The sequence below is a fragment of the Schistocerca gregaria genome, chromosome 8, assembly GCF_023897955.1.
Source record: "Schistocerca gregaria isolate iqSchGreg1 chromosome 8, iqSchGreg1.2, whole genome shotgun sequence".
NCBI classification, from domain to species: domain Eukaryota; kingdom Metazoa; phylum Arthropoda; class Insecta; order Orthoptera; family Acrididae; genus Schistocerca; species Schistocerca gregaria.
Genome location: NC_064927.1, coordinates 497095009 through 497118134, shown reverse-complemented (window position 1 = coordinate 497118134; position 23126 = coordinate 497095009). Strand labels below are relative to the sequence as shown.

At 43.6% G+C, this 23126-nt stretch overlaps 1 protein-coding gene across 3 annotated transcripts in view; it reads right to left on the bottom strand.

Annotated features, from left to right (window-relative positions):
* Positions 1-23126, bottom strand: part of LOC126284860 (UDP-glycosyltransferase UGT5-like) — a 104377-nt gene that overhangs the window by 20473 nt on the left and 60778 nt on the right. For all 3 annotated transcript variants that reach the window (XM_049984095.1, XM_049984094.1, XM_049984096.1), the window contains exons 2-3: positions 21295-21535; positions 15297-15877 (exon numbers count right to left, since the gene is read on the bottom strand). In XM_049984095.1, coding sequence (XP_049840052.1) covers positions 15297-15877; positions 21295-21535 — 822 coding nt within the window. The remainder of the gene's footprint in view (positions 1-15296; positions 15878-21294; positions 21536-23126) is intronic.

The window sequence follows — 23126 nt, the reverse complement described above, 5'->3', positions numbered from 1 at the left end:
TGTTTTAGGTCCACAGCATTTTAGTGCCTCATTGGAGATTTTATCAAACGCACATGAACTTTTACTTTTTAGCGTCATGATGTTTTTTCTTATTTTAGATGGGGATGTGATACTGATTTTAAATTCAGTAAATGTCTTCTGTATTTCTTCTTTACTGTAGTGTTTTGCTCTCTCTTCTGAACAACGTGAAGCCAGTTTCTCAGTTAGTTTTTAAAAAGTAATAATAAAAAATGCCTGTTGCAAATGAAATTCCTTTTGCAATGCTCCCATCTTCTTTAACAGAAATAAAATCATCTACTGTAGCTTCTTTCCCATATCTCATTTAACAGTATTCCATAACGATCTTATTTTTGTATCTGATTTGCCAGTTTCTGACAAGATGTGAGTACTCAAGCATTTTTCACATATTTTATTAAAATTCCTGGGTTGTTGCTTATTCTATCTATTTTGCGCACGTCGTTTTTTTTTTTTTATTGTGAAGAGATTCTGATATATGTAGTGATATAAGGTTACTTTAATGAGTTGCTATTACCACTTTTAATTATCTGCTTAGAAAAACTACTTTCAAAAGTGGATAGAAACTCATTAACAAATACGTTATATTCATTGTAAACTTCAACTGAGTCAATATTGTTTAAGATTTCTTTAAAATGTTCAAATGTTTTGGTATTAATCAGCCTCACTGTTTCCTTAGAGTGTTCCAACCTATATGGGCCTAAATTATATAATGTAACTACCTGTGCACTATGATCTGACAACCTATTTGCCACCATATACCTGTTTACCTTCTGCTTACAGGGAAATTTATGATTGGCACCAACTTGTAAGTGGCTAAAAGCACTTCTAGATTACTCTTCCTGTCAGTTTGCATCAAGCTTTTTACATTAAAAATTACCACAAATAAAAACTCCCTTCCTTATGTCAGTCACAGAGCACAATAACACATCAAAATGTTTCATGACTGTTTCCCAGTTAGCCACTGAAGACCTCTATAATGTAACAGCCACATATATTACATTTCACAAGAGTAGCTCCCAAGCACTTGCTTCAACACCACACAACACTATTAAGGGGAATTTTTTTTAAAAAAGCCATTGCATTGTAGTGGGAGACAGTTTCCACCCCTCCTGAGATTTAGCATGTGGCCAGAAGACGCTAGTTGATCAACATGGTGCCACTCAGCTCAGGAGTGTCGAAATGGTTGCCTGTCACACCAGCACCTAGTGGTCAGTGAATGGGTGTCTGTGTTCAGATATAGTACATCTTAAAAGTGTTCAACAAGAAATTGTGTGCGAAAATCGTACCGAAGCTCTTGACGCCAGAACAGAAAGCAAAGAGGGTTGAGTGCTGTGAGGACTGGTTGGAAGCAGAGGAACGAGGGGACTTTCACAACCGAGTCATCACTGGAGACGAGTCCTGGTTTTACGATATTCGATGTGGAGCTCAAATCTCAAAGCAAGGATTGGAAACCAGCAGGAGAACCGAGAACAAAACAGTCGCAAAAATCAAGGTCCAATGTGAAGACAATGTTGATTGTTTTCTTTGATTCTAGGGGCATTGTTCACAAGGAATTTGTCCCTACCGGCCAGAGAGTGAACGGAAATTTTTACGTTGAAGTTCTGACACGTCTCAGAGGTCGTGTGGCCCGAGTTCGACCGGAGTTGGCAAAAGGCGGCAGGTGGATCCTTCATCACGACAATGCGCCCGCTCACACGTCGCTCCTTCTGCGCGAGTTTTTGGCCCGCAGCTCAGTCACCGTGACGGACCACCCGCCTTATTCAGCCGGTTTAGCCCCGTGTGACTTCTTCATGTTCCCGAAATGGAAAATGGTGCTTCTGGGGCGGCGCTTGGGAGGTGTGGAAGCCATCAAGGCGGAAACGACACGGCAACTGAACAACATCACAACTGAAGACTTTCAGCAGTGTTATCAACAGTGGAAACGGCGTTGGCAGAAGTGTATCGCGTCTCAGGGCGAGGACTTTGAAGGAGACCATATTGTAATACCTGAATAATTGTAAAATAAAGTTATTATTCAACTTTTATACGTTTTTTCCAGACAAACCTCATACTACACAGGTGTATGATACATTGAGTGGTGTTGCAGACCTTCAGTGCCCTTAGAGAAGGGTTGAATCGACTGGGGGATGTCATCAATGTCGAAGGTTGTGGAGAACATTGTCCTGTTGCTCATCACATTTCGAACTGTAGTTGTGGACTACAAAATGTGTGGGAATCAACCCTCCAGACATGTGGTGCCGAAGGGGTTGCCTGCCCTCAGGCGCTGGAGGCGCCATTCAGCTGGATGGGTGTCAAAGTCTCTGACTCCTACATTTTCAATGTGCCGAACAAAGATGTAAGGGTGGCACAGAGAATGTTGCAGAAATGGGAGATCTTAGAGAGACTTTTCGCCGTTTTATTCACACACATGTGAGTGTTGTACCTGTCCACGATCACACCACAGGGTAGTTCGAAACAGGGGAACTGAAAAAGCATAAACAGATTCATTGGTTCGTGTCACATTCAAATTTCGTCGAATGGTTTTGAACTGTCTCTAGTGGTTCCACACACAATACCGGAGCAAAAATTGCTGTCGCATTACACTCTACAGGTGTCAAGTCACTCTCAGTGCGGTTGCAGCCCCACGATAGAATGGGTGTGGCAGCAGCTTTGAGCGTTGTCAAGTACGTCGCCTTGTGGCTCACCGCACTGCGAACTGCCGTTTTTGACTGCAATATGTGTGGAATCAACGTCCCAAGAGAAAGGGTGACGTCGTAGGGCGCCATGCTCTTGCACCGTAGCGAAAGAAGGTAGCAAACAACTTTGCACTAAATTTCCAACTCATGCGTCGCAATGAAAAACAGTTACGGGTTATCGGAAAAGTGATACTTCTTTTTCGTGCAGTTTATCTGCGATCATAAAATTCGCTTCAGTATTCATTTATGCCATCAGTTCTTCCAGCACCGAGCGAGGTGGCGCAGTGGCTAGCACACTGAACTCGCATTCAGGATGACGACGGTTCAATCCCGCGTCCGGCCATCCTGATTTAGGTTTTCCGTGATTTCCCTAAATCGCTCCAGGCAAATGCCAGGATGGTTCTTTTGAAAGGGCACGGGCGTCTTCCTTGCCCATCCTTCCCTAACCTGATGAGACCGATGACCTCGCTGTTTGGTCTCTTCTCTCAAACAACTTCAACCCCCCTCCCCCAAACCCCAAGTTCTTGCAGCTCCGCGAAGTAAGCATTAACTACCTTGAAAACGTTTTTTGAAGTATTATCAGATTGAGTTGAAAATCATGCCTTGGGTTGAAACATCATGTAAAAATGGGCACTTACCTTGGGAATTTTTTTGAAGACATATTTCCGTTTACTCAGAAGGTGGCACAAAAGAATAGTTACCTTACAACATCGGATATGAACGAGAACTCAACTAATTAACCTATGAAAAGTTATTCTGCTCTAGGAACTTCTTTATTGATCGTGTCACTACTCCCACACCGTTTCGGATGAACTGGAACAATGCAGGTGACCAGTTCGGAAAATAATTTGAGTTTGTGTGTTTTGTCAAAGATACTACTAAACTGTGGGGACATAATGTTCATCAGAGTGATTGGTTTTCCCTTTTCTCTCTTTTTCCTAACAACTTATTGTTTCTTACATAGGTAATTATTTCTATAAATACTACTTTATACAAACAAGCTTTTAGACATGTAGGTGCAAGGGAAGCTATGAGGGTGAATCAGAAAGTATTTGCCCATATCTTTTATTAGTTGAAGTATGGTGCATACAAGTAAATTCAAATATATATACGCACGTTACAGTTTTTTTTCCACTTTGCCTCGACACTGGTTTAGATTTTCGTCCCATCGCAGAACTAAACCTGAGATGCCGCTCTGGTACCATTTGTCCAGCTGACTGTGGAACTACAGTCGGACTGCTGTCTTGGCCTCATCGTTTCAAGTGAATCACTTTTCTGCCAGGAAATAATTTTCTTCAGCAGAATGAAAACATGGAAACTGCCTTGAGGTGCGCACGCAGATCCACTTCCGTCGTTGCATCCACTGCGAAATGTTGCCGGCATTCAGTGAAGTATGTGGGTTCCCCGAATGCTCATTCTCATGTAGGCCTTCAGGGCCTCTTGCGAATTCGCAACACATCCACCTCACAACTCTCAAAGCGACAAACTTTTCCCCCTAGGTTGACTGCATTTCTCTGTAGATTTCGATGGGCGTTCGTCCCTTGCACCTCAGAAAACGAATGACACTGCGTTGTTCGTACGCCGTTGACATGTGGAGCACAACTGCCATCTTCAATAGGCGACGCAGCCGACGCCAGCGCCGTGCCGCGGAGCTGCTGGCAAGTAGTCGGTCAGAGAAGGTCCGCCACAGGGAATGGGTGTGCTGACTTTGCATTCACAGCCGTAGGTTGGCTAAAAAGTAGGGGAGAAGACTTTCTGATGCACCTTCATATGTATGTACGCTCGTGTGTGTGTGTGTGTGTGTGTGTGTGTGTGTGTGTGTGTATCAAAGTTTTCGGCTAACTTCCTTTGTTTCTTTCAGTAAATTTCATCATCTGCACATAGTGTTGTATGTCTCAAAACGAAAAACTGCATCAGATATCAACAGGCGTCAAACAATGGTTCCGGAAGTGGTCAACTGACGGGAAACTGCTTACAAAAGCTGGCCACGCGCGAGTAGGGCTCACGCATCGAGAGTTCCGTGCAAACATAATTATGTGTATAAAAGGTATTTCCGTAAGACCGTGCAAAAATGTAACAGGGCACAGAAAAAGCTCCACTGAACATTTTGATGTAGTGAACCAGGGGTTGGAGAAGCCAGCTTAAGGAGATATGGAAGTAAACTTCTCTACCGCTTTGTCTAGGATTACTAGTACAATGAAATGAACACCCTTAGCTGCTTACAGGATTTGACTTGCGTCAACGGGGACAGATGAAAATGTGTGCCCCTACCGGGGCCATGTAAGGAGCAGATCCCGGTTCGAGTCCCGGTCGGGGCACACATTTTCATCTTTCCCAGGTGACGCAAGTCAACGCCTGTAAGCAGCTAAGGGTGTTCATATCATTGTAATTTAATTCTAACGAGATGCTTGGTCACCGATGGTATCTGTTCCTTCGGACATGTCCGAAAGAACAGATACCATCTTAGTAAATATAGGATTACTGTTTTTCAGCTTATTTACAAATAACATGATCACAAGTTTTCACGTACTGTGCTGTTTACTTACATGTTCATTCTTTATTTCCTGCAAGAAAACGAGGAGGACGAGCGTGATTGCTAAGAAGTATTTCCTGGTCGCTGGTTTGAAAGTGGAGATGCTATTTCACAGTCTGCGACGTCACTTTGTGACGCTACAACGCAGTCCTTGCTATGAATGTTCTCGCTTAACACATGAAACTGTTTGTATACGAGGTAGTGTCTAGTGTAAATATGTATTGTAAATACTATGTTTAAATTACGTAATATTTAACACTGTCAAGTCAAGACATGTTTACTTAAAGTTGAAGTCAGAGAGATTGTTTTGTCGTGCCTCTGGGTGCGGGAGCGCGCCAGCGTGCAGTAACAGCAGTAACGCCGTGCTCAGAGCAAGACGTACAGTCGAGTGCTGCTAGTCCTAGCTGTGTTACATCTAACAGCTAGTGTGTGCATTTAAGTACGACGGGAAAGTAACGGTCGGCATATCTGGAAGCATGGCCGGGCAAGTTATTATGGATTAATGGGCATAGTGCTGAAGAAACGAGGACTTAAATGTGAAGCGCACTGTGGGTCCCAGCCACAACAGTAAGAGCCCGCTGCCACGTTGTGTCGCTGCCGTGGACTTCCGTCGATCCACCGACAACGAGGGAAGTAAGATCTACGTAATTTTCGTAGGATAAAATTGTAGAAGGCTTGCCAGTGACTGTGCTTTTCTCTGAAGTCGAACAATTAATAACAAGCACTATATAATGGAAGTGTTGCAGTTACATTCCACCCGACAGTAACACCAAGTAGGTACCTTCCGATCCTTACCTTATTGAACCGAGTGTGTCACGCCATTATCAAGAGACAATATGTTAATTATCAAATTATTTGCATACACGGTGAAGAGTAAATTTCAGACTGCTTATCGTAGTTAATTGTTGCACTTAATAAACTTACTCCAACCGTAGTAACTTAATAATAGACTGAAATAATAAATTTGATTATTAAGATTTATTTCAATGAATATTCAGCGGAAGTTAGTTCAAGGATATTTCATGAAACTATAAAGCTTATTCCACCTGACAATCGCCCAATTAATGAATTATTATCATTCAAAACATAGTTAATCAATTATTGGCAATATATTTCATTATCAGTAGATTAAACTGTGCAAAGTACGTAATTTTAAAGACAGAATGACAGTACATTATTCAAAATCTCGATAGATAACTACATGTGTTGACAGCATTGCACTTAGCTGACAAATTATGAACAAAATAATTATCAAAATACTTATTGAAAGTTAACCATTAATGTTTAAGTGTAGTTAGATTATTATGACATTTTTTTATATGACTACTGAGCCTGACACAGCACTTACGTAAAAGTTACCGTTCCACTCGCTGCGCTACAAACAGATAACTTTATTTTTGACACAATTATTCACGTACTTAACAGTACTGTCGCTCATCAGTTGAGCTGGCGACCGATTTTTTAATTGCTTTTACAACTTAATCATTTCTTTCGGCAAAATTTCCACTGGCAAAATTTATTTCCAAATTATTTCCATTATTTCATTTACCGATCGTTATTGAATGGAATTATTCGTTCAATAACGATCAAGTTATAACGTCTCCTGTTTCCCGCGAAATGATCATTATTTAGTTCGGATTCGGATGCCTTATCCCGACACGGGTCAAAATCCATAATTCACGGTCATTGTTAACTTGTAATTTCGTAAATCCCGGGAAGCAGGGAGGAGTTATAGCTTGACCTAAGTCCCCTTGATTATTTCCTGTGGGGATATCTAAAGCATTTGTGTATGAGACCCCAGTGGATACGGAGATGGAATTAGTTGCCAGAATTGTAGCTGCCTGTGATGTGATTCGGAACACACCAGGGATACTCGTCAGCGTGCTTTAGAATCTTGTTTACTGATGTCATGCTTGCATTGAGGTTGATGGCCGTTAGTTTCAGCACATTTTTAAGATACAGTATTGTGTCTACGAAGGTATTTGCAGTTAATTGTAACTAATGTAAATAAAGAAGGACGCAGTAAAGTCATTTTATTCCTATTATCTCCTTAAGCTGGCTTCTCCGATCTACCTCAGTTTGTTCAGTGGAGCACCACCTATGTCCTGCTCATCTATATCTACGTCTACGTAATTACTCTGCCATTCACAATAAAAGGCCTGTTAAATTTTTCACGGTCTTACGAAAACAACCTGTATAGACAGTTCGTCCATTCTGGGAATGACAAGAATTTCTTTTTCGTGTAACAAAATTACGGATTACCAAGTTACGGCTTTTCCCTTTATTCTTACAGTGAAATCTTGCTTCTTGCCAAATTTCATGATTCTATACCAACGGGAAATCTCCTGTAGATATCGATGATGAGTATACGAGTGACAGAATATGTGACGCAAATGTCGATATCAGTCGACTGCTTTGCCAAAAGACCATTGAAGTAAGTATGTGACATAAATTTTACCTTGATACGTTTACCGTTCCTTAGAACAAGGGGCCTTAACAGGCACACATTTGACCTTAGTATGTGACGTAAATTTCAGCTCGATACGCCTACGTGTTCCTGAGAAAAAGGGTTTTCAACAGCCGGACAGAGGGACGGTGAGAGAGACGGACAACAAGGCGTCCTTTTAAGGGTTCCATTTTGTACGGAAACCTAAAAATTAAATAAACTTACTGGCATCACAGAAATTCCTTTTTTTCCTTTGTATGTTCGCCCTGTAGTGTATAGATTGGTTAGTACTGCTTAAAGTGGCGATATCCCATTCGAAAGAAAATTGGTGTTGCTGTTTATCAAAACCTGATGTTGAAGCACTCCAAGCAGCTTTTTAAACAGGGTGGTTTCTTGGTGACGTTGCAAACTTTCAGAGATGATGGAGACGGATGTACACGGTGTTTTTGTAAGAGCGTTCAGAAATTTAACAGGGCATAGAGCATGGTACAGTGACAATTTGAGTTAGGGAACTGGGATCGGAGAATCAAGCTTAAGGAGATAATAGGAATAAAAAATCACGTTAGTGTGTACTATTTCATTTACGTTAGTTACAGTTAACTGCAAATACCAACACCGACACAATGAATGGACCACTTGTACTGTATCTTACACAATGTGCTGAAACTGACCTCAGTCCAAGCATGACATCGGCGAACAAGAGTCCGATCCACCTTGAAAAATGTTGCTGAGATGTTTCGAATCACATCACAGGCAGCTACAATTCTGGTAACAAAATCCGCCGCCGTATCCGTTGAGGTCTCATATACAAGTGGCTTTAGATATTTGCATAGGAAATAATGAAGGGGATTCAGGTCAGCTGACCTCGCAAGCCGTCGAGTAGGGCCTCCTCTTCGAATCCAGCGACCAGCAAACACAGCATCGAGATCGCTGCTTTGGCCCACACTGAAGTGAGGCGGTGCGCACTCACGTCGTCTCCACATCCCCTCGCGAACAGCCAAGGGTACGTTCTCCAATGAGTCGGGTAGAACTCTTTGCGCGAACTGAAGTACAGGTGGCCATTGACATGGTCGGGTATAAGGTACGGCCCAATGAGATTGTCGCCTACAATGCCGGCCCAGATATTCACAGCAAAACGTACTTGAGGGTGTGACTCTACTACAGCGTGAGCTTTTTCCTCATCCCACAGGTGGCTATTCCTGCTGTTCCAAATAACGTCGCGATCAAATGAAGCGTCGTCACCAAACAGCACGATCTAGTGGAAATCTGGTCGATTATTCGATTATTGGAGCAACCACTGACACAACGCTACACTTGGTACAAAGACAATTGCAAGCACTGCATGGACTTGTTGTGGGTGTAACTGTTGTTTCCGTATCCCATTTCACGTGCAATACGAGTACTTGTAGTGGGGACCGCTGCAAAACGTTCCAGCACATCTGAAGTGTGAGTGGTCGTTATGTTGCCAGGTCCCTCGTCTCTTCTTTCCAATGAACTAGTCTCCCGCATTCGTAGATCGAGAGAAATAAACACTCGTCGAGCCAGATGGTGCCTGTTAGGAAATCGCTCCCTGTACAGCCTCTCAGCAGCGAGGGCACTGCAACGCACTTCACCACACACAAGGTGCACGTCGGTGAGCTCTGCGAAACTGTACCGGTTCTGCTCTATCGTACTGCACTGTGCGTTTCTCAACAGCACTGAGTGATGAATGGGTCTGTCGTTGGTTCGTAGCGCGTTCTGTCATGGGACAATATAAATACGATAAAACAGTCACCTTATGGACAAGTAAAGTAAACAAAACCTGCATCATGACTTGCTAGCAATCAGGCTCGTCCTTCTTGTTTTTTTGCAGGAAATAAGCAATGTACGTGTAAATAAACAGCACAGTACGTGTAAACTTGTATGCATGTCAGTCGTAAATAATCTGGAAAACAGTAATGTTAGACAAAGCGGTAGACAAGTTTACTTCCATATCTCCTTAAGGTAACTTTCCCGACCCCAGGTTACCTGCCTCAAATTGTTCAGTGCAGCATTCTCTACGTCTGACAGTGTAACACGTGTATCGACTTTGTTTTTGCTAAGACCCCGGTTCCTGGAACATATTCCACTTGTTATCCGTTAGCGGATGTGATTCGGAGATGGAGCCCCAGCTCACTTTCAACTGAGGTATCGTGAACACCTATATCAGACATTCCCCGAACAGTGGATAGGCAGAGCAGGTTCTTTCCGTGGCCAGCTCGTTCCCCTGTCCTCATCCCACTCGACTCCTGTTTGTGTGGCAAGGTGAAAAGGCTTGTGTACGAGACGGCAGCTGGCACTGAAGATGACCGCCACGCGGCAGTTCTCGCTGCCTGCAACACTGCTCAGACTACACAGGCGAAGACAGAACATGTACAGCAGAGATGTGTGCGGCGATGCCGTGCCTCTGTTGTCGTACAGGGTCGCCAGTTTTAACAACTGTTGTAAATGTAGCAGTTTGTGAACCTTGTGCAGGTAAATGGAATTCATTATAACGCTGCTGTACACTTTTGGTCTCTCTCACGCCAACTTATGTGTGCCGTTGCTAGTCCATGAACAGCGGAAATTATCTGTGGGTTGATGGTGTTAGGACAGCAACCAGCCACAAATTTACTTTCAGTTCCTTTATTCAAAGGGTACCGTTACCGGTTTCGAATCGTTGTGATTCATCCTCAAACGGTTTACACGCTTTATTTATGACATGTGGTGTGTTTTTTACAGATTAATTGTCCTAAAATATAAATAATACATAATTATAAACACGCCACACGCAGATAGTTCCGTTACAGATTTTCGTTGCATGTGATTTACGTGATACGTCGGTTTCGAGTGCTTGTTTTCATAAAATTCGTCCAAGTGATGCAAATGCATTCACACTGCATTCTTATTGTTGCACACGTACATTCTCACTGAACACTTAAGAGTGGTCACTGAGCCGATTTCTACCACGCACCACATGTTTTGATACACACATGTTTGTAAGCTCTTTGTGTATCACATACTGTGATATATCTTAACATTTGACGATGATGTCGTATGTTTGGAAAGGATCATATATTCGTTTACACAAATGTAATGCCTTTTACACTAGTACAGAGACATTGAATTTTTGAGTTGATATTGCTACATATATATAGAACTGTAAAGGTACAATAGTATATTATTTAATTACATTTAGGATCATGAGAATTATAGTAACATATATAAAAACTTTATAATTTAGCAATATCAACTCAAAAATTCAATGTCTCTGTGCTAGTGTAAAAGGCATTACATTTGTGTAAACGAATATATGATCCTTTCCAAACATAGGACATCATCGTTAAATGTTACGATATATCACAGTCTCTATGATACACATATGTTTGTAAGCTCTTTGTGTGTATCAAAACATGTGGTGCCTGGTAGAAATCGGCTCAGTGACAACTCTTAAGTATTCAGTGAGAACAATTCACGTGTGCAACAATAAGAATGCAGTGGGAATGCATTTGCATCTAGTGGACGAATTTTGCGCAGCTCGTGGTCGTGGGGTAGCGTTCTCGCTTCCCACGCCCGGGCTCCCGAGTTCGCTTCCCGGCGGCGTCAGAGATTTTCTCTGTCTCGTCATGAGTGGGTGTTGTGTGATGTCCTTAGGTTAGTTAGGTTTAAGTAGTTCTAAGTTCTAGGGGACTGATGACCATAGATGTTAAGTGCCACAGTGCTCAGAGCCATTTGAACCATTTTTTTGTTGGACGAATTTTATGAAAACAAACACTCGAAACCGGCGTTTCACGTAAGTCACATGCAACGAAAATCTGTAACGCAACGATCTGTGTGTGGCGTGTTTATAATTATGTATTATTTATATTTTAGGACAATTAATCTGTAAAAAACACACCACATGTCATAAAGAAAGCATGTAAACCGTCTGAGGATGAATCACAACGATTCGATACCGGTAACGGTACCCTTTGAATAAAGGAACTGAAAGTAAATTTGTGGCTGGTTGTTGTCCTAACACCATCAACATTTGTCTTCAAACATCAGCCACGGTCTCCGCCATGTCAGCATATGACAAAATTGCATTATCTGTGGGAATTGAGGAGTATTCAGCAGGATGCCTGTACGTCGTGACCGGGATTCGGAAGTTGGGGTTCTTAGTTAGAGCGCTGAGCGATGTTAAGACGGAACTTGAGAAGATTGTCACTGATTCCTTTCGACTTGTCCGTTTCCGGATTTCGGTCCCTTACCACAGATTGATACAGTTACCTACCTCCTCATCCTTGATACTTTGTGAAGTCACCCTGAAGTCACCCTGTATACATAGTTATGTTATTGTTTTGTTTGGCTCTTTAAAAAACATGCAGAACTGCAAGTTAGCTTTAGCCTTCGTGTTCCTCTTATCTTCCAAAAACTTCATTCTGTCACTATGGGTCTCTTGTCGTTCCAGTATGCACACGTTTTTTAAGTTTCAGACTCGTTCCGGTCAGTTGTTTTGACGCGAACTTAGGAGTGTCCAGTTTCTGTCTGTACTACGTCTGTGCAGTGGCCACTTAGCCAGAGGTGAAACTGAGTTACGTTCGGGAGACGCGTGGCAGTCGCACTTTGCTTTCCGTCTCGTTTATGAGGTGGATTTTCTTGGTAAGTCGTAAGTCGTGCTGTATGTCCATAAAATCTCAGACGTGTTTTCTGTGCAGCGAAACTAAGTCATTTCTTCGGAGAGTCATTTTTTCGAGTTTCTGAGCAGCCAGACACAGTCTAGGGTTTCGGCCAAATTAATTCACGTAATGTAGTTGGTTCCATTTCCACGATGACACTATGTTGATGGTTGGTGATGCTGTCACACAAGGGTAGAGGGCTTGTGGCAGAAGGACTGTCTGGTAATGGCGTAACTTTTACAGTCATGTATTTTAACAAATTGTTTTACAGTACACAGTTGAGTAATATCCTTTGAAGGTATTACTTCATCCGTGTTACCAACGATGCTACGCCGTTGTAGTAATTTTGGTCTGAACATTGCTTATCGAAGCCGATTAAGAAATATAGATGAGAGGACGTTGGTTCAATCTAGATCAGTTTCTTACACTAATCCGACGGATGCTGAGAATACATGAGGACAACACATATGTTTGCGGATGGGGTCCGCCTTTAAGAAAAAGACAATTTTCTTTTTTTATCCCAGACATGTTTCACTGCAGTTGCAGCATCATAAGTGGGCTTTTATTTTACGGCTGTTAATCACAGAAAATGTTCTTTACTGTTTGTACACATGTAAATATTAGTTCTTAAAACCGTAATTACACATTTTTTAAGAACTCATGAAATTATGTATTCATGAGATTTTACCAAATGGTGCGGTTTTCCTGAGTTACAATTTTTTATAGTGCCTATTTTTTTCACAGTTTTTCATCTACAACCGTATATAACTTAATGTAGACAAATAATTTAAGTAAATATTGCCATTTGAAATCTCTTATGGCTATGCCTGAAGTTAATTAATTCTATGTGTGGGGTTGTGTGTGTGTGTGTGTGTGTGTGTGTGTGTGTGTGTGTGTGTGTGTGTGTTTACATTACGCTCCACTTACGTCTCCTTTTTTCCTCCTATTCTTCGCTGTGGACTATATATTGAGCTGTCACTGACACTGTTCCACTGTCTCCCATCTTCGTTTTTACACCTTCAACTGTTCCACTGTCCGCCATGTTTGTTTTTACAGCTGGTAAACAGTGATACAGTGACAGTGACATCTCAGTATACAGAATTCCACAGTGAAGAAGATGAGGTAAATAGAGAACGTCAGACACACACACACACATCGCACATTGAATTAATTAACTTCAGGCATAGCCATAAGAGTTTCCAAATCGTAATTTTTGCTTAAATTATTTGTCTACATTAAGTTGTATTTGGTTGCAGATGAGAAACCGTGAAAGAAAATAGGCACTATAAAAAAAAAAAAAAAAAAACCTGAGGAAACCTGCACCATGTGGTAAACAAGGTGAATACATAATTTTATGTGTTCTTCAAAAATTTGTAATTAATATTTTGAAAACTATTACACTACTGGCCGTTAAAATTGCTACACCACGAAGATGACGTGCTACAGACGCGAAATTTAACCGGCAGGAAGAAGATGCTGTGGTATGCAAATGATTAGCTTTTCAGAGCATTCACACAAGGTTGGCGCCAGTGGCGACACCTACAACGTGCTGACATAAGGAAAGTCTCCAACCGACTTCTCATACACAAACAGCAGTTGACTGGCGTTGCCTGGAGAAACGTCATTGTGATGCCTCTTGTAAGGAGGAGAAATGCGTACCATCACGTTTCCGAATTTGTTAAAGGTCGGATTGTGACCTATGGTGATTGCGGTTTATCGTATCGCGACACTGCTTCTCGCGTTGGTCGAGATACAATGACTGTTAGCAGAATATGGAATAGGTGGGTTCAGGAGACTAATACGGAACGCCGTGCTGGATCCCAACGGCCTCGTATCACTAGCAGTCGAGATGACAGGCATCTTATCCGCATGGCTGTAACGGATCGTGCAGCCACGTCTCGATCGCTGAGTCAGCAGATGGGGACGTTTGCAAGACAACAACCATCTGCACGATCAGTTCGACGATGTTTGCAGCAGCATGGACTATCAGCTCGGAGACCATGGCTACGGTTACCCTTGACGCTGCATGACAGGCAGGTGCGTCTGCGATGGTGTACTCGACGACGAACCTGGGTGTACGAATGGCAAAACGTCATTTTTTCGATTGAATCCAGGTTCTGTTTACAGAATCATGATGTTCGAGTCAGTGTTTAGCGACACAGCGGTGAACGCACATTGGAAGCGTGTATTCGTCAGCGCCATACTGGAGTATCACCTGGCGTGATGGTATGGGGTACCATTGGTTACACGTCTCGGTCACCTCTTGTTCGCGTTGACGGCCCTTTTAACAGTGGACGTTACATTTCAGATGTGTTACGAGCCGTGGCTCTACCCTTCATTGGATCCCTGTGAAACCCTACATTTCAGCCTTTCTGGATACAGAAATTGTTGGATTGCTGCCCTGCCCACCACAGTCTTCAGATCTCTCACCAACTGAAAACGTCTGGTCAATGGTGGCCGAGCAACTGGCTCGTCACAGTACGCCAGTCATTACCCTTGATGAACTGTGGTATCGTCTTGAAGCTGCATGGGCAGCTGTACTTGTACACGCCATCCAAACTGTGTTTGACTCAATGCGCAGGCGTATCAAGCCCGTTATTAAGGCCAAAGTTGGTTGTTCTGGGTACTGATTTCTCAGGATGTATGCACCCAAATTGCGTGAAAATGCCTATAATACATTTGTCCAATGAATACCCTTTTATCATATGCATTTCTGCTTGGTGTAGCAATTTTAATGGCCAGTAGTGTATTTACATGTGTACAAATAGTAAAGAACAGTCTTTATGTTTAACAGCCGTAAAATAAAAGCCCACTGATGACGCTGCAACTGCAGTGAAACTTTTCTGCCATAAAAAACAAAATTGTGTTTTGCTAAAGGTGGATCCCATCCAAAAATTTACGTATTACTGAAGGAAACATGGAAAAAAGCGTTTCAGCCTGGAGTACTCGGGGACAGCCGGTTTGCTTACCTGTGGCAGCTTCTTGGGTTCCCTGATGTGCAGACCGCCGACTTCCTTCATGGCGGGCACCAGCGGCCTCGGACAGCCGTGCGAGAAGTGGTAGTTGACCAGCAGCAGCGACGTACGCCTCTCCGTCTCCGACAGGCTGGGCAGCGAGCTGTCGTTCATGTGGGTCCGGAAGAGGGCGTCCACTTTCGGCATGTAGTAGAGGTTGCGAACCAAATTAAAGGCCAGCGAGTAAACTGTGTTGTCCACCCGCTCAAGGAAATTCATGGGCGTGCTGTAGCCGAGGAACGGGGAAGGCACGTACGCGTACGGCATGGGGTTCCCCACCATGTGGGCCATCCAGTCAAGCCCCATGAAGGTGCAGATGGCCACGACGGGCGCCCTGAACAAGTGCGCGTAGCCCACGAAGCACTCCGACATCACGACCTCGAGCACTACCACGTCGAACTTCTTCCCGGATCTGTACAGCCGCTGGACGCCCTCGTCCTTCAGGAACAGGTCGCAGAAAGCCTGCCCGTACGCTGTGGCCTCCATCATTTCCACGAACTTGTTGCTGGTGCTCATCTCGAAGAAGTCTATCTCCTCTGAAAAAGAAAGGGAGGGCAAGGAGTGAGTGGACAAGTGTGGATACCAGTGGGTCCTTAACATTACAGGGTGCTGGAAAAACGTATAGAGTGTTTTGAGAGATGGCAATGATCATCGAAACATGTACTCGTATCTTGTAATAACACTACTGGTCTACAAGACCAGAAGTACGTCTTTTCGACGACGGCATGTCACAGACACGTTAGACGTATTTCAACATTTTAACATGCACTTGAGAATCGCTATAAAGCCGAAATTATGACTGTGTAGAATAAACGAACAATCAACAGTCAAATGGTGGAAATTTATTTCGTAAAACAAGTCCAGTAAACATACAGTAATTGATCAAAAGTTTCCGGACACCTATTAGCGGACGTTAATAATAGTGGATATGTTGACCCTTCGGCTTTACGGTGACTTGTACACTACTTTTAATGATGTGTCTGAATGTCCGTGAAGGATGAGCCGAAACCAGGGGCCATATTCTGTATCGTTCATATCGATCGGTGTAGTTGGTTCGTTTCGGTAGTGACGTCGTTTTCGGTTCTTTATCGAAATATCCTATTCAGTAAGCTTCTGAGACCCGTTACCGAACGGTTCTCCCACCGATTTTACGACAATTGTGCCGAGAGGTTTTGGATTTCGGTGTGGCCCTGTCTATCGGTGAGCTGTGGTGTATGTACACCTATAATTTGTTGTTTTAAACATATTTAGCGGTTTTAGCTTTGGATTTAGTGATTGTGTTACTAAAGAATCACCAGAGGACGCATCCAGTTGGAAAGTGAGCTCATAATTATTTTCCTTTGTAAGAAATATGGTTATCTTTGGTTGATACTGTGAATGATTACATACAAAAAAAAAACGTTTTCGATGAATATTGGCACAAATACGTGTTATTTTAATGAAAATAAGAGTTTAAAGAGCATTAAATAGCAAGACATCGGCTCTGCTTACATATATTACATGAGTGTCAACTGATGTTACCAGTGACTTTGTGTACTTTTTCTCACAAATTGTTTAATTAGTAATTATCGAAACATACGAGGGCTGTCAAGAAAGTAAGTTACGATCGGTCGCGAAGTGGAAACGACTTTGAAAATCCGATAAAGCTTTGCAAAGATGTGTTCGGCAGTGTCTCTAGTATGACTTTAGATGAATTATGTCGCTCTTTACATTCCTGAGCTCTTAGTGAGCGCGTAAAGATGTTATAGAAAATAGTGTCTCCCGCCAGGTACGAGGGCCTGGTGAGAATTTTCCCCTGAAGCTATGCAACCAACATTACGTAACTGTCGTGCGGTTTCTTCTTCAAGACAATTCTCAGCCTCATTCTGCAGGGGCAATGAAGATATTCCTGCATCGTTTCAATTGGAAATGTTTGGTTACCCACAATACAGCCCGTAATTGTCTCTCACTGAGTTTCATCTCTGCTCAAACGAACCGCTGGCTGTGAAGACAACATTTTGGCACAGACAACGCGCTTTAGGCCAGCGTAGAGATTTGGCGGAAAGCACTGGCGGCTGCCTTCTATGATGAGGCTATTGAAAAGTTGGTACAACGCTACGACGAATGTCTGAGTCAGAACGGCGGCTACATAGAGAAGTAGCTGAGAGGTGTAGCTAACTGTTACAAATGAAACATTTCTGAGTTTCACTGTGATTTTCATTTCGCGATCAATCGTAACTTACTTTCTGAACAGCCCTCGTATTTACAACAATGGAAAGCAATTAAGTGAAGCCTGATATTGGAAACCTTCCAAACTATTACGCACTTCGGACTAATGTAGCATCGTTTGGCAACGAAGTCAGACTACGTTCCTCCTCAATAGAGACCGAGCGAGGTGGCGCAGTGGTTAGACACTGGACTCGCAATCGGGAGGACGACGGTTCAATCTCGCGTCCGGCCATTCTGATTTAGGTTTTCCGTGATTTCCCTAAATCGCTCCAGGCAAATGCCGGGATGGTTCCTTTGAAAGGGCACGGCCGACTTCCTTCTCCGTCCTTCCCTAATCCAATGAGACCGATGACCTCGCTGTCTGGTCTCCTTCCCCAAAACAACCCAACCCAACCCTCCTCAATAGAAAAAGAAGAAAAAGAACTCAGCGATGCATAGCTGTTGTTTAGCGTAGCGAAGTGGTTAGCGAGATGGGACTCTAATTCGAGTACTAGACCGTTCGGTGCTCTTGAGTACCGAAACGATCGCCACAATGGCGGAAAGATAGAGAATAGGCACCTACACAAGGTATTGATACTGGACGCTGAAGTTTCGAGTGGAGCGGAGGTCCTAAAGTATGCCAGAGATGTTCCACTGGCTTAAGGTCGGGACTTCAAGCAGCGCACTTCAGGAATGCTATTGTCTACCAACCATTGGTTCACACATACTGCTTTATGACAGGGTGGATTTTCACGCTGACATTAACAATGATTGACTGCGAACTGTACTGCAGTAGTTGAAACAAGTATCAAGGCACTGATATTTGTAGGAAAGTTAACACTGCCGGTTGGAATAGTTGGGCACACGGTATATGCATTAGTGTGAGGTCGAGTATACCGGCAAATGCAGTTCAAACGGTATGGCATTTGATGTCAGTACTGCAGTACGTCATAAGACGTCAACGACTGAGGTGGTAGAGAGTGGAACTCGGTTATAAAGGCAGTGTTAGTGTGTAGCCCTTCCTGCACGTAGGATAGAGACGCCACAAGCCACAGTGCGCGTTGTGTACACAAACCACGACTGTGGCAACGCCGCGCTGTAAACAGTTGCCATGAGGCGAAAAAGCAAAAATCGGTGCGTACAAGGAAATGGGACTCTGATCGTCGGCCGTGCGGTTCTAGGCGCTTGAGTCTGGAACCGCGTGACCGCTACGGTCACAGGTTCGAATCTTGCAGCGGGCATGGATCTGTGTGATGTCCTTAGGTTAGTTAGGGTTAAGTAGTTCTAAGTTCTAGGGGAGTGATGGTCTCAGATGTTAAGTCCCATAGTGCTCAGAGCCATTTGACTCTGATCGTCAAATCGCTAACACTTTCAAACGTTCAAGTACAGTGATGGATAATTTCGTTTGACTGGGCACATTGTATGGATAGAAAATATGGGCAAAGCAGAAAATTATCTGAGGCATCGAAAGCGTTACGTCTACTTGAAGCACGGGCCACACAAATCGCTTTTCTTCTTAACTTGTTGCTGGTGTAGAGCTGCCAGCAGCAACACAACAAACATATTGCATTGAAGAAACGACTTCACAAACCTGCTCCAACTTCCAAACAGAAAGAGGCTAGTTTGCTGAAACACATGCCATGGACTTCAGAATGAGATAAAATGGTCTTCAGGCACGAGTAAAAGTTTAATTTACATGGGCAAGATGGATTGCAACATTAATGGCATGATCTGAGATCGGAGCATCAGATAAGAATGAGCAGAAAATTTTGGAGATGGAACTGTTGCAATTTAGGCAGCTTTCTGCTCTAAAGCTAAACGACGCTCTGCTTATCTGAACACTAGAATTAACTCTAACAAGTACGCTGAGATGCTAGACACATAACTGATTAGAATGAACGAGGAACTAGGGGACGAAGGTCTAACGTTTCAAGAGGATAATGCATGCATGGATATTTCTTCTATAGCCAAAAACTTGTTCGAGATAAAGATATGGATGTCTTTCCCTGGCCCGCACGTGGCCTGGTTTCAACCCCGAGGAAAAGCTTTGGGGAATACTTGCAAGGCATCTGTACCGCAATAGAAGGCTAATTGAGGCCTATTCGAGCTGAAAAGAACGATGCGAGAAGAGTGGGTGACAATTTCGGTGCAATTTCCCTAACAAAATCAGTGCTGAGGAGAAACTTTGAGGTAATCAGGAAGAACGGAGGTTGGACAAAGTACTAACAGTGCAACAACACAACAGTACAGTGAGTGCGTTCATAACAGCAAATGCAAGAGCCTTATTTCGTTACCACTTTTATGAAAGAAACAATGTAACTCCGTCATTATTGTTTATGTCTTATATGTTTCTACTACTTTCACAGTAAATTGTACACTTGTATGCTTCTGATATTATACTATTACTTTCGTCGGAATCCTGCCTTTATACTGATGTCCACTGGTGTATGTGCAGTTCGCAGTGCTATGAAATATATTCATATCCATCCGCATTTAACATTTCATTAAGCGCAATAAGGAGACCGCACCCTAACGACGAAAAACAGCCCCCATACTGTCGCACCACCTCCTCCAAACTTCACTGTTGGCTCTACATATCATGACAGGTCACATTCTCCAGGAATTCGCCAAACCCAAAAAAACTTCCACCTGCTTGCCACGGTGTATAGTGTGATTCGTCACTCCAAATCTGTTGTTTCCAGTCATCTACTGTGTGATGTCGTCACCTTGAGCGTCTGTCACCTACAGAAAAGCATGACTTATGAGAGGCTGTTCGACAATTATACCCCATTCTTGTTAACTTCTTATGGACACTCATTGCGCTAGCTGAACAGGTGGTAGCCCTTTGATTCCCTGTTGTGTACATAGTTCCGAGTAGTCAGCGCGTACACAACTTTCCCACTAGAGTGTGCCCCACTAAGCACAACAGAGCAGGTGCATCGCTCGTCCATCTCCGCACTACGAGATGGCGCTGCCTTGGACCAAATTCTGCTTCCACTGATCCACATATTAATATGTAACGCAGCCAATGAGATTGCTGCTAACGTAGAACCTTTTCTCCTCGCAGATCACACTCGTGCACTGATACCTGAATGCTCGAGATATTATAATGAATGTACAGACCTCAGATCAGTCAGTCTGCATTTGTCTTCATTAGTTTGTACCAGTCTATAGTCAAGTTTCAGTCTGCACCTAAGAAGATTATCATATTCCTGTACATAGCCATGAAGATAAAATGTATAGACACTTTGTCAAGTATCACAGATATGTGAGAATAAGGTTAATGTACCAAGACCAAAGGAACTTTAGATTGTCAATTGTAAATAGCATCCAGAATCAAGTTAAGTAAGATTAATGATTGTTATTATTTTAATAAATGTATGTGAAAATTAATCAAGTTCTGTTTAAAGTTGGTCACCGTCAATCTGCTACTCTAAGCGTGCAAGTGGCATTTCTATCGTCTGACCTAACGGCAGAAGATAAACACGCCACGATAAGACCACGAGACATATTGCTGACACTCGCCTACTTCGTTAGAGCGACAAGTCAAATAATCTGATGGTGTGTGTACCGAAGGTCTTACAGTACGCACACCACATTCCCTCAGCTGATCTTTCCACTCCCATCGTAGAAAAGATCGAAGGCCACGTCACGGTCATGCACCGATCCCCGTCCCAACACCCAGTTTTCAATCAGTTACGAAATTTGAAAACTCGCCTTAATTTATTTGAGGAGAGCTGCCGGCTGTTGAGCGCTGAGAACTTACCTTCGGTTTCGAAAGGGTTGGGTATGAGTATCTCGGTCCACGTGGCCGAGGAGTTGGCCCGGCTGGAGGGGAAGGTGGTGACGGCGGTGATGCGGTGGCCGCGCTGCTCCAGCGCCCTCAGGTACGTCTCCGCCAGCACCCACTGGCTGCGGCCCACCGACTGGAACAGGCCCAGCACCTCGGCCGCCTGGAGGCCTGGAGCCAGCGCCAGCAGCGAAGCCGCCACCAGGAGGACGTTCATCTGGAAGCACCAGGCCCCTCCAGTGTAAGCGAGGGCGCTGTCCGCCACGTACGGGGTCACTCTGGCACTAGTGCCTCACTGAAACTTCCTGGCAGATTAAAACTACGTTCCGGACCGAGACTCGGACTCGGGACCTTTGCCTTTAGCGGGCAAGTGCTCTACCAATACACTTGTAGACATTCCCAAATGGCGTCTGACATAGAGATGCATTTTGCACATGTGTCACTAGATTCCTGTCGAAGAAATTTCACCATTTTAAATCCGCTGGTGCATGATAGATGTGTATGGAGACAATATACAGGGTGTTACAAAAAGGTACGGCCAAACTTTCAGGAAACATTCCTCACACACAAATAAAGAAAAGATCTGATGTGGACATGTGTCCGGAAACGCTTAATTTCCATGTTAGAGCTCATTTTAATTTTGTCAGTATGTACTATACTTCCTCGATTCACCGTCAGTTGGCCCAATTGAAGGAAGGTAATGTTGACTTCGGGGCTTGTGTTGATATGCGACTCATTGCTCTACAGTACTAGCATCAAGTACAACAGTACGTAGCATCAACAGGTTAGTGTTCATCACGAACGTGATTTTGCAGTCAGTGCAATGTCTACAAATGCGGAGTTGGCAGATGCCCATTTGATGAATGGATTAGCATGGGGCAATAGCCGTGGCGCGGTACGTTTCTATCCAGACAGGTTTCCAGAACGAAGGTGTCCCCACAGGAAGACGTTCGAAGCAATTGATCGGCGTCTTAGGGAGCACGGAACATTCCAGCCTATGATTCGCGACTGGAGAAGACCTAGAACGACGAGGGCACCTGCAATTCTTCGTGCAGTTGACGACAACCCTAATGTCAGCGTCAGAGAAGTTGCTGCTGTACAAGGTAACGTTGACCACGTCACTGTAAGGAGAGTGATACGGGAGAACCAGTTGTTTCCGTACCGTGTACAGCGTGTGCAGGCACTATCAGCAGCTGATTGGCCTCCACGGGTACACTTCTACGAATGGTTCATCCGACAATGTGTCAATCCTCATTTCAGTGCAAATGTTCTCTTTACGGATGAGGCTTCATTCCAACGTGATCAAATTGCAAATTTTCACAATCAACATGTGTGGGCTGACGAGAATCCGCACGCAATTGTGCAATCACGTCATCAACACAGATTTCCTGTGAACGTTTGGGCAGGCATTGTTGGTGATGTCTTGATTGGGCCCCAAGTTCTTACACCTACGCTCAATGGAGCACGTTATCATGATTTCATACAGGATACTCTACCTGTGTTGCTAGAAAATGTGCCTTTACAAGTACGACACAACATGTGGTTCATGCACGATGGGGCTCCTGCACATTTCAGTCGAAGTGTTCGTACGCTTCTCAACAACAGATTCGGTGACCGATGGATTGGTAGAGGCGGACCAATTCCATGGCCTCCACGTTCTCCTTACCTCAACCCTCTTGACTTTCATTTATGAGGGCATTTGAAAGCTCTTGTCTACGCAACCACGGTACCAAGTGTAGAGACTCTTCGTGCTCGTATTGTGGACGGCTGTGATACAATACGCCATTCTCTAGGGCTGCATCAGCGCG